Here is a 14,885-nt window from a genome sequence, read left to right as displayed (position 1 = left end):
CTTCCAGCCTCTGCAAACGAACTCCAGATGCGTGCGCCCCCTTGTGCATCTGGCTAACGTGGGACCTGGGGAACCGAGCCTCGAACCGGGGTCCTTAGGCTTCACAGGCGAGCGCTTAACCGCTAAGCCATCTCTCCAGCCCAACACCGGCATTTTTTTAAAGAGTTTTTTTTTTTTTTTTTGAGGTAGGGTCTCACTGTACCTACGTTGACCTGGAACTCACTCTGTAGTCCCAAGCAGGCCTCAAACTTATAACAATCCTCCTACCTCCGCTTCCCAGTGCTGGGACTAAAGGTATGCGTCACCATGTCCTGCTGACACTGACATCTATTGTTTCTTTTTCTTTTTGGTGGTTGTATGTGGTGTGTGTGGTGTATGCATGTGTGTAAATGCACACACTCTGTGCACACATACAGAGGACAGCGGAGGAAGATGCTGGGAGTCTTCCTTTATCATTCTTTATTCTCTGTGATGGAGTCTTTCCTCATTTCCTTTTCTATTTTTTTTTTTTTTTTTTAGTTATTGGGAATTGAACATGGAACTGCACGTGTACCAGGCAAGTGGTCTGCCACTAGCTCCCACCCCCACCCCTTCATTCCTTTTTAATTTTATTTATTTATGAGAGAGACAGATAGAGAGAGAACAGGAGCGCCAGGGCTTCTAGCCACTGCAAAAATACTCCAGACGGGCTGGAGAGATGGCTTAGCGGTTAAGCGCTTGCCTGTGAAGCCTAAGGACCCCGGTTCGAGGCTCAGTTCCCCAGGTCCCACGTTAGCCAGATGCACAAGGGGGCGCACGCGTCTGGAGTTCGTTTGCAGAGGCTGGAAGCCCTGGCGCGCCCATTCTCTCTCTCTCCCTCTATCTGTCTTTCTCTCTGTGTCTGTCGCTCTCAAATAAATAAATAAATAAAAATTTATAAAAAAAAATACTCCAGACGCACGCACCACCTTGTGTATCTGGCTTACATGGGTCCTGGGGAATTGAATCTGGGTCCTTTGGCTTTGAGGCAAGTGGCTTAACCAATAAGCCATCTCTCCAGCTCCCTTCATTCCTTTTAATATACTCATTACATTTTTTTTTTTAAATTTTTGAGGTAGTGCCTCACTTTAGTGCAGGCTGACCCAAATTCACTGTATAGTCTCAGGCTGGCCTTGAACTCATGGCAGTCCTACCTCTGCCTCCCGAGTGCTGAGATTAAAGGCATGTGCCACCACGCCCGGCCCATACTTGTTACAATTTTTAGGTCAGCTTAAATATACATGCACACATTGCATCATCAATCAAGTAGATCATATGCAAACCCAGTGAAACCATCAGTAATGTTCACATGCTCACCTATATGAAACACAGTCTGAGGGCCCAGAGCAAGACTAAAATGTAGAGCCTTTGCTCAGAAGGCAGGAAAGAGAGGGAGAGCAGTGTGACCGGGCATACCTGTGATCCCAGCACCTGGAAGGTGAAGGCAGGGAGATTGTAAGTTCAAGGTCACTCAGCTCTAAGGGGAGTTTGAGATCAGCCTGGGATACATAGGACTCTGCTTAAAGGAAGGAAGGAAGGGATGAGGTGAGGGAAGGGAGAGAGGGAATGCAGGAAAGAAATGCCCCTAATTTCACTCTCAATCTTTTTCTGCTTTCTTTTTTCTTTTTTTTTTTTTTTTTAAGCAAGGTCTCACTCTGGCCTAGGCTGACCTGGAACTCACTTCGATCCCTCTACCTCAGCCTCCCCAGTGCTGGGGCTAAAGCTGTGAGCCACCATGCCCAGCTTGTACTGTTTTGTTTTTTTTTTGAAACTGGGTGCTGCTCTTTTGAACTTTGGGTTGTTTGAGGGGTGTGAGTGGGCCCACTGCACGGCTCCATAAACGCTTGACAGCTGTCAGTTTTCTCCTCTGTAGCCTGGCCGCCTTCATGGTGGTGAGCAGCTAGTGTTGCCACTTGTCCAGTGGCTGTACCATGATGCTCAGTCCACAGCAGGACAGCCCTCATTGTGCTCCACTCTGAGAGACCATGGAGAGTGTCCCGCTAACCCTGTGCAGCTGCGCCCACATCCCCGTAACCACTTAATGCAGTGGGGCAGAGGTTGGGTAAGGCTGGGGCACCACACAGGAGTGGGCCATCAAAAGCTTGTTTGTGGCTGGTGGGAGGAGGTGGTACCCTCTGAGCTGGGGCCCTCTGCGCACGCCCCAATGTTCCATTACACTTCACTTACGGGAAACGAGCTGGAACATGGAAAACCCAGGCATAAAAGCCTGCAAAACTCACGCTCAGAAGCTGTGAAATGAGTCTATTGAGTTCAGGGCCAGCCTGAGGCCGTGGGAAAAGTGTATGCCACACAAGCCCGACGACCTGAGTACCCGTATCAAAACGCTGGGCTGGTGAATTGCCTGTAGTCTCAGTACTGGGGAGGCGGAGACAGGAGGATTCTTGTCACTCACTGGCTAGGTGGTCTAGCCGGGCTGGTAAGCTCTGTAGGGTCAGTAAACTCATGGCAATCCACCTGCATTTTATTTTAAACCTTTCTGCAGTGTATATTTGTACATTGTACAAGCATGTGTCTTGGGAGGAGCAGGTGCTGGGGATCACGAGGGAGGAGAAAGGAGGGAGGATCAGGTGCTCAGGATCGTAAGGGAGGAGGATGGAGGAGCAGGTGCTGAGGCTCACGAGGGAGGAGGAGGAGGGAGGAGCAGGTGCTCGGTTCCATGGGGAGGAGGGGGAACAAGGGCCGGGGATCACCGAGAGGACCGAGGGTCCCCGCGCATGCAGGCGGGCGCGGCGGCGGCGGCGGAGCGGAGGGGCGGGCCCGGGCCCTGGCGCCGTGACGTCACGCGGCGCGGGCGGGCGGCGTGCGTGGGGCGCGGCCATGACGTCATGCCCGCGGAGCGGAGCCCCCGCGCGCCGGCGCCGTGACGTCACGCCTGCGGAGCTGCGGCCGCGGGTGCGGGGCTCGGGGCGCGGGGCGCGGGCGGCGGCATGGCGGAGAGCGAGGCCGAGACCCCCAGCACCCCGGGGGAGTTCGAGAGCAAGTACTTCGAGTTCCACGGCGTGCGGCTGCCGCCCTTCTGCCGCGGGAAGATGGAGGAGATCACCAACTTCCCGGTGCGGCCCAGCGACGTGTGGATCGTCACCTACCCCAAGTCCGGTGAGCCGCCCCGCCCGGCGCCCGGGGCCCGGGGGCAGCGTGCGGCGGGGAGCCCCGGGTCCGCGCCCTCCGCCCGGCCGCAGCCCCAGGCGATGGGGCCTGCGGGGCCGGCGCACCGGGAGGACGCACCCCGGGCCTCCACCCTGCCCGGCTGCCCCATCAGTTACCTGCTGGGCTGTGTGACCTTGGGCAGGTCACTTAACCTCTCTGTTCCGGGGTCCTGGCCAGCCTTTGATGACTGCAAAGTCCCAGTGAACATCCGGGAAGGGGGGGGGGAGGGAGGTGAACCGGGTTCATTTCCAGCGTGGGCCATGGTGGGGGATGGGACGAGCCCTGTCCCCGAGCATCCATGTTTCAGGGCTGCCACCCTGGCATTCAGCACCCTTCGTGTAAAGGTAGCCCACCTTACATTTTGGGCCAAGGCATAGAGAGGGGAGGAGGCTTGTCCAAGGTCACACAGCTGGTGAGAGGCAGACCTGAGATTTAAAGGCCCAGGTCTGGTGTAGGGACGGCTGTGTGGTGCCATTTCTGCGGTTTGCAGGAGCAGGCCGAGACTCCCCTGTTCTTTCAGGGTGCTCACAGGGCACCTTTGCTGCTACTGGGCCAAGAAGCCCACCATGGCTTAGAAGATGGTCAGTAGTTCTCAGGTCGTGGTGCTGGACTCCCGAAGTGGCAGGTTATGCGAAAAGCCCTGGGCCCCCCGAGTGGAGTTCCAGTCCCCCAATGCAGGTGCCCAATGCCCCTCTGAAGAATGTGGTAGGGACTGTCAGTGGAGGTACGGGGGTACGAAGACAGTTGCACTTGGAGGACCAAGTCGAGGTTCAGGTGAGGGAGTCAACGCAGGTTGTGGCTGAGCGGTCCGCACTGCATCCCATGGTCCGCACCTTAGGACGTCAGTTTTAGAGAAATTGCTCTGTGTGGGTCGAGATGTGCAAAGTCCCCGGCTGGGTTTGGGGCAGTACTTGGGTTATGATTTTGTTGTTGTTATTAGTTCTGGGCATGAGTCCAAGGCTTTGGGCAGGCCGGGCAAGTGCTCTGGCACCCAGCCTCGGGCTGTGCTTAGGACGACACACGCTTATACCGTTGTAGCCGCAGAGTGGATGGTGTGTACGTGGGGCGAGGGTGAGCAGCGGCTCCTGTGGGTGCAGGATGGGGTTTGCTTGTGATGAACTCTTGCAAACTTGGAGTTTGGAGTTCGGAGGTATCTGGGGTGCTGCTGGGATCGAGGCCCTGGGTGCTGGGTGGGAAGGAGGACTGAGGAGTTACTGGAAGGGACTGGGAAAGGACTTTGGACTGAGGACCCCTCTGGGGGCTCTGGTGGGCTACTGGGGGGACCCTGTGTTGGGGCCTAGTGGGTTCTTGTGGGGAGCTCTCTGGGTACCTGGGTGGGGAGGTGGGGAGATAAACTTTTATGTTTTTTTATTTTTATTTTGAGGTAGGATCTCTCTATATCCCAGACTGACCTTGAATTCTCAATCCTCCTGCCTCAGCCTCTCCAGTACTGGAGTTAGAGGTGTATTCATCCCATTTACCCCATAAGGCACCAGTTCATTCATTCACTCATTTATTCTTTCTTCCTTCCTTTTTTTTTTTTAATATTTTTTGTTCAATTTTTATTTATTTATTTGAGAGTGGCAGACAGAGAGAAAGACAGATAGAGGGAGAGAGAGAGAATGGGCGCGCCAGGGCTTCCAGCCTCTGCAAACGAACTCCAGACGCGTGCGCCCCCTTGTGCATCTGGCTAACGTGGGACCTGGGGAATCGAGCCTCGAACCGGGGTCCTTAGGCTTCACAGGCAAGCGCTTAACCGCTAAGCCATCTCTCCAGCCCCCTTCCTTTCTTTTTCTTTTGGCTTTTTGAGGTAGGGTCTCATTCTAGCTAGGCTGACTTGAAATTCACTCTGTATTCTCAGGCTGGCCTCGAACTCACAGCAATCCTCCTGCCTCCACCTCCACCTCCACCTCCTGAGTTCTGGGATTAAAGGTGTGTGCTAACACATCTGGTTTTTTTTTTTTTTTTTTTTAACTTTTTTTTAAGATAGGGTCTGACATAGCTCTCAGGTGGCCTTGAACTCCTTTTTTTTTTTTTTTTGCAAAGTTTCCCTCTAGTCCAGGCTGACCTGGAACCTGGAATTCACTATGTCAGGGTGACCTCGAACTCATAGTGATCCTCCTGCCTCTGCCTCCCTAGTGCTGGAGTGCTGAGATTAAAGGCGTGTGCCACCATGCCAGGCTTGGCCTTGAACTCTTGATCCTCTTGTCTCAGGCTCCTGAGTGCTGGAATTACAGACATGCATCACGCCTGGCTGGATGCAGCTTTAAGGTTGTTTTCTAGATAACGCTCTCCCCTTGTTTGTAACGTGCATCTTTCAACTACACAAAGCACATGCCACGGTGCACACCGGGGGCTCCGTTGTTCGTAGTAACGGAGCCTCCTCCCACAGCTGAGGCCCCAAGACCCTTCAGGACCTCCCCGCACCACACCCTGGAGAGCCACCTCATTGAAACGGAAGGAGAATTGCTGTGTGGGTGCACGTGCATGTCACGTGTGTGTGGAGGGCGGAGGTGGATGTTGGGGACCTTCCTCCATTGCTCTGCACCTTATCTTTGAGACGGCATCGCTCACTGAACCTGGAACTCACCAGTGTGACCAGACTAGCTGGCCAGTAAGTTCTAGGTATCCTCTTGTCCCTGCCTCAGTGCCAGGGTTGCAGGCCCACACCACCATGCCCACGTTTGCCACTGGCCCTGGGAGTCCGCAGGCGGGTCTTCACACGTGCGCAGCAGCGTGTTGCCCCCCGAGCCGTCTCCCCAGCCCCAGGAAAGTGCTTTCCGACCCTCTTGTGGTCTTGTTGGCTCTCACTGGGTCCCCTCTGCTCCTTGCCTTCTCCCTGTCCCCTTCAGCCTGAAGGCCACCTTGCTAGAAGGCGTGTGAACCGTGAAGAGCCAGGAGCCAATGCCAGGGGCATCTGGACACTGGTCATCTGCTGGGCTCTGCGCCGGGTTGATGGCAGCCCCTTTGTAGCCCCCGCCACAGAACATTCTCCCCACATGCATGCGTCGGGCAGGCGAGGCTCTGGTCACCGTGTGGCTGGGAGTTCAGGAGCAGCTGAGCGCCCACACACTGTGCAGGCCCGTGGTCCCTGGTCCTTCCCCACCTTCTGCTGCTTCTCTTTGTTCCTTTCGCACTTATTTTTCCATGGCGGGCACCAGGGAACAGTCTGCAAAGGAGTGATGGCCATGCCAGCCCTAAGGTGCCACTGAGGGTTCTTATGCCCTGCTCCTCCTCCCACAAAGCTCCTGAATGATGTGGTCAAGGCACTGAAGAACTGGTTCCCAACTCCCCAGAAGTTTTCTGCACCCGAGGGTCCCCGGCAGCCTCCCGAGGGCTGGTATAGCAGCAAGGGCCTAGTGAGGTGGTGTCTTTGGGTGAGCCTGCATCTCCCTCTCTCTGCTGGAAACTTGTACGTCACTGCCCAGTGCTGGGGGTCTGAGAGAGGCTGTCACCTGGAGCACACACTGATTATGGTCGAGGGGGCCCTTGAGTCCTTTAAGGAATTATCCTGACTCACAGAGGCAACTTATTAGTTGTTTTTTTGTTTGTTTATTTTGTTTTGTTTTTCGAGGTAGAGTCTCACTCTCTAGTCCAGGCTGACCTGGAATTCACTTTGTAGTCTCAGGGTGAACTCACAGCAACCTTCTACCTCTGCCTCACGAGTGCTGGGATTAAAGGCGTGAACCACCATGCCTGGCAACTTAATTTATTTTTTACATTATTATTATTATTATTTTGAGAGAGAGAGAGAGAATTGGCACACCAGGGCCTGAGCCAATGCAATTGAATTCCAGACGCTTGCACTACCTAGTGGGCATGTGCGACCTTGTGCTTGCCTCACCTTTGTGCATCTGGCTAATGTGGGATCTGGAGAATAGAACATGGGTCCTTCGGCTCCTCAGGCAAGTGCTGTAACTGCTTGCTAAGCCAGCTCTCTAGCCCTCAGAAGCAACTTAAGGAAGGACAGGTTAACTTTGGTGCATGGTGGCAGGAGTGTGTGGCAGAGGCTGTTCATGTCATGGTGGACCAAGAAGAGGACTGAGACAGGAAGTGAGCAGGGATAAGTCCCCCAAGGACCCACCCCCAGTGATCTACTTCTGCCAGCTGGGTTCCACTTCTTAAAGATGACACAGCCTCCCAAAATAGTGCCACCAGCTGGAGGACCAAATATGTAACATGTGAGCTGTGAGGGACATTTCAGAATCAAAATACAACAGAAATGGCTAGGCATGCCCTCATACTTCTGTGGCCAGTATTGGAGTCCTGTGTGCCTGTGTTTCACTGCTGGTAGTCTGCCAGGGGCTCATGCGCTTTAAAAATTTATTTATTTCTTTGTGGCTTTTGAGGCGGGGTCTCACTCTAGCTCAGGCTGACCTGGAACCTGCTCTGTAGTCTCAGGCTGCCCTTGAACACAGAGTGATCCTCCTACCTCTGCCTCTGAGTACTGGGATTAAAGGTGTGTGCCACCATGCCCAGCTTAAAATACTTTATTTATTTATTTATTTGAGAGAGAAAGAGAAACAGTGAGTATGGGCATGCCAGGGCCTCTGGCCACTGCGAATGAACTCCAGACGCGTGTGCCACTTTGTTCATTCGGCTTTGTGTGTGTGCTGGGGAATCGAACCAGGCTGTCAGCCTTTGCAATCAAGTCTCTTTTAACCACTGAACCATCTTCCCAGCCCTTTATTTATTTATTTAAAATATTTCTTATTTATTTCTTTACTAGAGAGAGAATGGGCATGCCAGGGTCTCTGGCCACTGCAAACTCCAGACGCATGCACCACCTCTTGCATCCAGCTTTGTGTGGGTATTGGGAAATTGAACCTGGGTCCTTTGGCTTTGCTAGCAAGTGCTTTAACCACCAAGCCATCTCTTCAGCCCTGTTTACTTTTTAGTTAGAAAGGTTTTGTGTGTATGGTGTGTGTGTGTGTGTGTGTATGGTGTGTATGTGTGTGTGTGTGTGTATGGTGTGTGTGTGTGTATGGTGTGTGTGTGTATGGTGTGTGTGTGTGTGTGTGTGTGCACGCACACGTGTGTGGTGGTCAGAGGCAGACATCAGGTGTCTTCCTCTGTTGTTCTCCACCTTATGCTCTGGAAGCAGGTCTCTTATGAGCCTGTGGCTCACTGACTCGTCTACACTAACTAGTCAGCATGCCCCTGAGGCCCCCGCCTCCGCCCCACAGCTCTGAGAGCACAGCTGCACACCACCACACCTGGATTTCACGTGGGTGCTGGGGATCTGAACTCGGGTCCTCACGATTATATGGCGAGCGCTTGACCGACTAAGCCATCTCCCAAGCTTTTGTACTTTCTTTTTAGAGGCTCAGGCTAGTTCAGAGTCACCCTGCTGCTGAGGCACAGAGACGAGAACAGTGCATGGAGGGTGTTGCTCAGAAGCTTGGGGGGGGGAATCCCCAACAGACTGCTCTTCCTCTACTTCCATTCTAGGCACTGTCCCTGCCCTTGGGATCATTTTCTTCCCGAGTCTTCATTCCTTTTCCAGACAATAGGAATTTCTCCATGGGAATGAAACAAATCCATTTGTTTCTGGCTTCTATGCCTTGCCCCCAATAGGGGCTCAGATCTACCCACTGTCCACTGTCTTGGGACCCTTCCTTCACCCCAGGGGCACTGCAGTGGCCTTCTGGCTTCCCTTTAAGTTTATTTGTTTGTTTTTGTTTTCCGAGGTTGGGTCCTACTCTAGCCCAGGCTGACCTGGAATTCACTATGTAGTCTCAGGGTGGCCTCGAAATCTCTGTGATCCTACCTCTGCCTCCTGAGTGCTGGGATTAAAGGCATGTGCCACCACACCCGGCTCTGGCTCCCCTATTGTTCACCTTTAACTCAGAGGTGGTGTTGGAAGCATACACCTTGGTTCTCTGCCCCATGTGATCTGCAGGCTTCTGCACCCAGCTGTGGGGACAGTCAGCGGTCAGGTCATTTCTTGCCCCTCATCTTTTGTCAGGCATACTACTCTCTCCTTTTCCTCTCCCTAAACATCCCTCGTGTCTGAGGAGAACGGCCCATCTTCAGAACCCCACTTGTCTGTTAACTGTGGGACCGAGCCTCCTTCCCGGGCCTCCCTCCCAGCCTGTCCGCTCTGCAGACCGGCCTCCACTGTCTTCCGGCCTGCAGAGCTTGGGACGCAGTGTTGCCTGCGCTCATGCTTTCCTCTGAAGTGTCTTTCCCCTCTGCCTGCGTGTTCGCTCTGTACCTTGGATCAGGACAAGGCTCTGGTTCTGTCTAAGTGGGCTTGGTTGGAGATGGCTCCCATATCTGCAGGGTGTCTGGGCTCTGTTCCAGTGGGGTATGGCTGGCCACTCTGCTTCTATCTCCTTTTGGCTTCAGGGACAAGCAGGCCAGCCTGGGGGACATTCTTCTCAGTGGTGGAGGAAATGCAGAGAATGAGCAGACATGGCCAGAGATTCGTGATGACCGTGGAAGGTCACCTGGTTGTACTTCAGCCGCAGCGGGATCCCGTGGCCATGTTTTAAGGACTCGGATGGCCCCTCTCAGGGCCTCCTGCAGCCCGCGTGTTCCTGCTTGTGCTTAGGCCCACCTCCAGGTGCCTGCCTGGATGTTCTCTGGTGCGCTTCCCAGGGCTGGGTGCTTTGCCCCGCAGGCCTAACAGCTGCTTACAGGGGCTGCGGTGGCACCTGGCACCTCCTGGGCAGGTTGGGTGCAACTTGAATGTGACAGAGGAATGGTTCCACAGAGACTTGCCCTGTGAAGAAACTGAGGCCCAGAGGATTGGTGCTTGAGTCACTGGCAACGTGCAGGTTTTCAGGGTCTCTACACTGTGACAGGGTTGCCGGAGCCCCTGGGAATGGTGGGGCCCAATGTGTGCAGCCTCGTGGTGTCAGAGGAGCTGGTCACTCTCGGTGACTGGGGCTACTTCCTCTTGTTATCCATGGGGGAAAGGTCTGGCTACTAGACTGAGGGCCCAGCAGGAATGTGGCCACCTCCCATCTCCCAGGGCCCTGGGTGAGGCTGAGCTGCACACCCACCATGGGTGGGTCCCAGCACCCCCATCTAACACCTGACCAGTGCCTCTCATCTCACCCTTGTGCAGTCCATCCCTAGTTGGGAATGGAAGGCTGAAGGTCACGACTCTGGCACGGGGGTGAAGACATACATGTGTGGCCTCAGTTTGCCGCTCACTTACTTTGTGAGCCAGGTGTGCACACATGCATGGTCGGTACATGTGTGTATGGCACGGGGATGTGATGCACGTGTATGAATCCAAGTGTGTACGTGTATGTGCCATGTTGCTGTTAGGTGTCTGCGTGGTGTGCATATGCAAATGCAAACCCTTGTCCGTAGAGCGCATGTAGGGTGCGTGTGTATGTGACATGGTGCATGTCTGTGTGGCGAAAGTGTGTGAGTGTGGCAGGCATGTCTGTGGGGGTAGCAGCGGGTGAGGAGGGCCGGTTCACATGAACTCATGTTACTGCTGTAGGCGTAGGTTGCCGGGGTGAAATGAGACGCTGTGAGAAGCGGTGCCTGCGTGTGAGGCTCAGAGGAGGAAGGTGATGGCGAGCATTTTCTTCGGAGAGTTGGGATGGCCGTGTGGGCCGGGCCAGTGCCGCCAGCTGGCTCTCACCCCGGCTTCGTCACGGGTACCAAGGCGGGTGACCAGCACTTCTCCACTGGAGCTTCCTGGCTTCCTCGGCAAACTGGGCCGTCTTGACAGCTGAGAGCTGGGTGGGTGGAAGCCCCCAGGGCGGGGGTGCCCGGGCCTTGGCAGGGGTGGGGCATGTCGTGGTGCAGCTCAGCTCAGATTTGGAAGCGGGGTCCCCATGGAGGCCGAGCGTCCTTCCTCAGCGTCCTGAGGGGGCCTCTGGGGCCAGGCTCTGCTGGGTCCTCTTTGGAACGCTCGCTGCTGTCCAGGGTCCTGGAGGATTCAGTCTCCTGTGCTGAGTGGACTGTGGGGTGTCTGCGGGGCAGGCAGAGCACTGCATGGAGCAGTGCTTGCTCTAAAATCCTCAGGCAGGGCTAGGGAAATGGCTTAGCAGTTAAGGTGTTTGCCCGCGAAGCCTAAGGACCCCAGTTCGATTCCACGTAAGCCAGATGCAGAAGGTAGCACTTGCATCTGGAGTTCGTTTGCAGTGGCTGGAAGCCCTGGCACACCTATTTTCTCTCTCTCTGTAATAAATAAATAAATAGATAGATAGATAGATAGATAGATAGATAGATAGATAGATAGACAGACAGACAGACAGACAGACAGACAGACAGACAGACAGACAAATAAATTAAAAGCCCCATGCAACTGACAGGAAGACTGGAGCGACAAAATTGTGACCTGGAGGAGCCTGGGAGGTCAGGCGTGCTGGCCAGATGTTAGCTGAGGAGGTGGACAGGTGAGATGCACTAGCCAGGTGTTGGCTGAGGGAAGGCGGTGGCTCCCAGTGACCGCTTCACAGGGGCTGTTGAAAGCAGGCTTGTTCTCTGAGGGCACAGGTGCTGAGAAGTTGTAGATGTGGGGACACGGCACAGGTGGAGGTACCTGGTAGAACATGAAGCAGAGTCCCGAAATCTTTGACTCCCAAGATGCCACACTTGAGTTCCGAAATCCTTGACTCCCAAGATGCCACACTGGAGGCATCCTCTTTGGGGACATTGACTCCAAAGTACTGCCTTGTGGGGTGGGAGGGGCCCACAGGGAGTGGAGGTAGTAAGCGCTTCCTGTGGAAGCAGCTAGTAGCCAGTCTGGGACTGCTTCTCTCTCTCTCTCTCTCTCTCTCTCTCTCACACACACACACACACACACACACACACACACACACACGGCCCTGCCCTTCACACAAGGTTGCTTCTGCCTCCCACCCTCACCTGGGAGGGGCCTAGCTCACACAGAGTGAGGCCTCGGGCAGGATGGAGGAGACCACCGAGGAGTCAGGAAATAAGGAGCTGAAGGAAGCCTAGACCCCCAAAAGAGTGAGATGCCACTGTAACCCCATAATCTCTACACTTGGCAGGCCAAGGCCAGAGGATGGTGAGCTCAGGGTTAGACTGAGCTAGATACCCAGGCCCTATAGATATAAAAGCGGGCTTGTTGGCACACACCTTTAATCCCAGCACTTGGGGAGCTGAGGTAGGAGGATCACTGTGAGTTTGAGGCAAGCGTGAGAATACATAGTGAATTCCAGGCCAGCCTGGGCTAGAGCGAGACCCTACCTTGAAAATGCAAAACAAAGCAAGAATGCAAGAGCTTACTAAGGCTGTGAAGCATATCAGCGGCGCCCCAGCCCTCCTTGCTGGTCCTCTGTGGGAGCCCGTTCCTCCCTCCCTCCTTCTGTATCTGCTCAAATGTCACTCATCAGCAAGGGCCGCTGAACTGCCTTTCATACTGTACCTGCAGTGCCCGCAGCCTAGGACCAGGCCGTGTTTCTTCCTGGGCTCCAGCTCCCAGGACAGGGCTGTTCTGTCCCACTCCTGGCAGGAGACGGGGAGCCACAGAGCCTTGGCATCAGGGCGCTTCCTCTGTCCTTTCATGGACAACACCCGGTGCCACTCACACTCTAGGCAGGCTCAGAGTAGAGGCTTGGGGCCGTCTTCACTGTCTTTGCACTGTCCTTTATCAGGGACCCTCCTCACTCCCACCTCCAGCTGCTTCATGGGCATGACCTCCAGTGTCTCCACTCTGTAAACGCCTGACAGCTCAGTGGGGCACAAGATTCCAGGGCCCAGTCTGTCCTCACTCTCCCAAAGGTTCCCTCTGCTTCCTGGGTGCCCAGGGTACTGGAGCCAGCTCCTAGGACCTTAGGCTTTAGTGTCCCCATCCTTTAGTGGGTCCCCACCTTGCAGCGGCAGAATGGCTCTGCCCCACAGGGTCTATGTGGCCCTGTGTTGGGGGAAAGGGGCTCATGTGCTTGCATTGTGAAAAAACTCACCTCAATCATCTTTTTAAAATATTCTATTTTTATTTATTTATTTAACAGAAAAGAGAGAGAGAGAGAGAGAGAATGGGCATGCCAGCGTTTCCGGCCACTGAAAACAAACTCCAGACATGTGCGCCCCTTGTGCATCTGGCTAACGTGGGTCCTGAAAAATTGAACCTGGGTCCTTTGGCTTTGCAGGCAAATGCCTTAACTGCTAAGCCATCCTTCCTCAATCATCTTTGCTCCCCCATTCTCTTGTCTTCTCTTCTGGGACCGTGAGATTAGTGTCCTAACTCTTTTAAATCTGTGAGTGTGCCTGAGTGTGAATGTGCATGCATGGCACATGCTTGTGGGACCCAGAGAACAACATTGGGAATAGTTTCTCAGGTGCTGTACACCTCTCCTGAGACAGGGTCCCTCTGGCCGGAGCTCACCCAGCAGGCTAGACAGCTGGCCAGTGAGCCCCAGATACCCTCCTGTCCCCGCCTTCCCAGTGCTGGGATGCAGGCGCACGCTGCCATAGTTGGCATTCTTCTGTAGACGCTGGTGATTGAACTCAGGTCCTCAGGTATGCCAGACAGGCAATTTGCCTGCTGAGCCATCCCCTAGCTTTTTATTTTTTTTATTTTTTTATTTTTTGAGGTGGAGTCTCACTCTAGCCCAGGCTGACCTGGAATTCACTATCTAATCTCAGGGTGGCCTCGAACTCATGGCGATCCTCGTACCTCTGCCTCCCATAAGAGTAGTGGGATTAAAGGCCTGTGCCACCATGCCCAGCTCTCATCTATCCTTTTACTCTTTTTTGCCATGGCTTTGTAAAACTTTTCTTCTCCTTCCTGAACATTTCTTCTTTGACCATGCAGACCCTACGGCTAAGGGCTCCTTCAGTGTTCAGCGGGCAGGATGTCTGGAGAAGCGATCCTGCCACGCTGGGACTCAGGGACCATGGGGTGGACGGCTCTCAAGCCTGGAGCGGAACTTTCTGGTAGACACAGGAGAGACGAGCAGAGTCAGCAGCAGGCTCATTACACACATTGGCCTGGTGTCTACTATAACTAAGCATATGCCCAAAGGAAGCAAGCCAGCAGGCATGTTCTAGAACAGTCCTAGCCTCATCATTCACAAAACAGCTAGACCTTGGAAGTGCAAGTGTCTGTTACCAAAAGGTCCCGGGTCACTAGTGACCTCCCTGCGTGGCCACCGGTATCCCCTCTGTCACTGCAGCTCATTTTGCCTTCTGGATCCTTCTGCAGAAGCATAATTGCAAGCCCAGCAGGTACCAGCGGTGCAGGATCCACCACCTGGCTTACCAGGCTCCACTTGCTCCCTGTGGCCCCTCACCCCCTTGCCTGACGGCACGAGTTCAGGGCCAGCCCAGGTGCTTTCTGAGTCCTCGCCCCCGGCCTCTTTCCCCAGGCACAAGCCTGTTGCAGGAGGTAGTCTACCTGGTGAGCCAGGGGGCCGACCCTGACGAGATTGGCCTGATGAACATTGACGAGCAGCTCCCCGTGTTGGAGTACCCTCAGCCTGGCCTGGACATCATCAAGGTACTGTGGGGCAGGCACGCATGACGGCTGTTTCCATAGGGGCTCGTGGCGGCTCTGTGGGAGGGGATGACTGAGGGCCTCCAGGTAGCTCTAGACAGCCAGAAACTCACAGGCCTGTGGCATGAGCGTGACCTTGGAGCCAATGACTGTCCAGTTCATGAAGGTTTTTAAAAAAAAAATTTTTGTTTATTTTTATTTATTTATTTGAGAGTGACGGGGGGGGGGGGGAGAATGGGCGCGCCAGGGCCTCCAGCCACTACAAACA

The 14,885-nt window shown here is 54.4% G+C and overlaps 1 protein-coding gene across 1 annotated transcript in view; it reads left to right on the top strand.

Moving 5' to 3' along the window:
• Positions 1–2,940: 2,940 nt before the first annotated feature.
• Positions 2,941–14,885, top strand: part of Sult4a1 (sulfotransferase family 4A member 1) — a 34,329-nt gene continuing 22,384 nt past the window's right edge. The window contains exons 1-2 of the mRNA XM_045153033.1: positions 2,941–3,135; positions 14,490–14,620. Coding sequence (XP_045008968.1) covers positions 2,967–3,135; positions 14,490–14,620 — 300 coding nt within the window. The 5' untranslated portion in view covers positions 2,941–2,966. The remainder of the gene's footprint in view (positions 3,136–14,489; positions 14,621–14,885) is intronic.

This window comes from Jaculus jaculus, chromosome 6, assembly GCF_020740685.1.
Source record: "Jaculus jaculus isolate mJacJac1 chromosome 6, mJacJac1.mat.Y.cur, whole genome shotgun sequence".
Classification (NCBI taxonomy): Eukaryota; Metazoa; Chordata; class Mammalia; order Rodentia; family Dipodidae; genus Jaculus; species Jaculus jaculus.
This window is presented reverse-complemented; position numbering and strand designations above follow the sequence as displayed.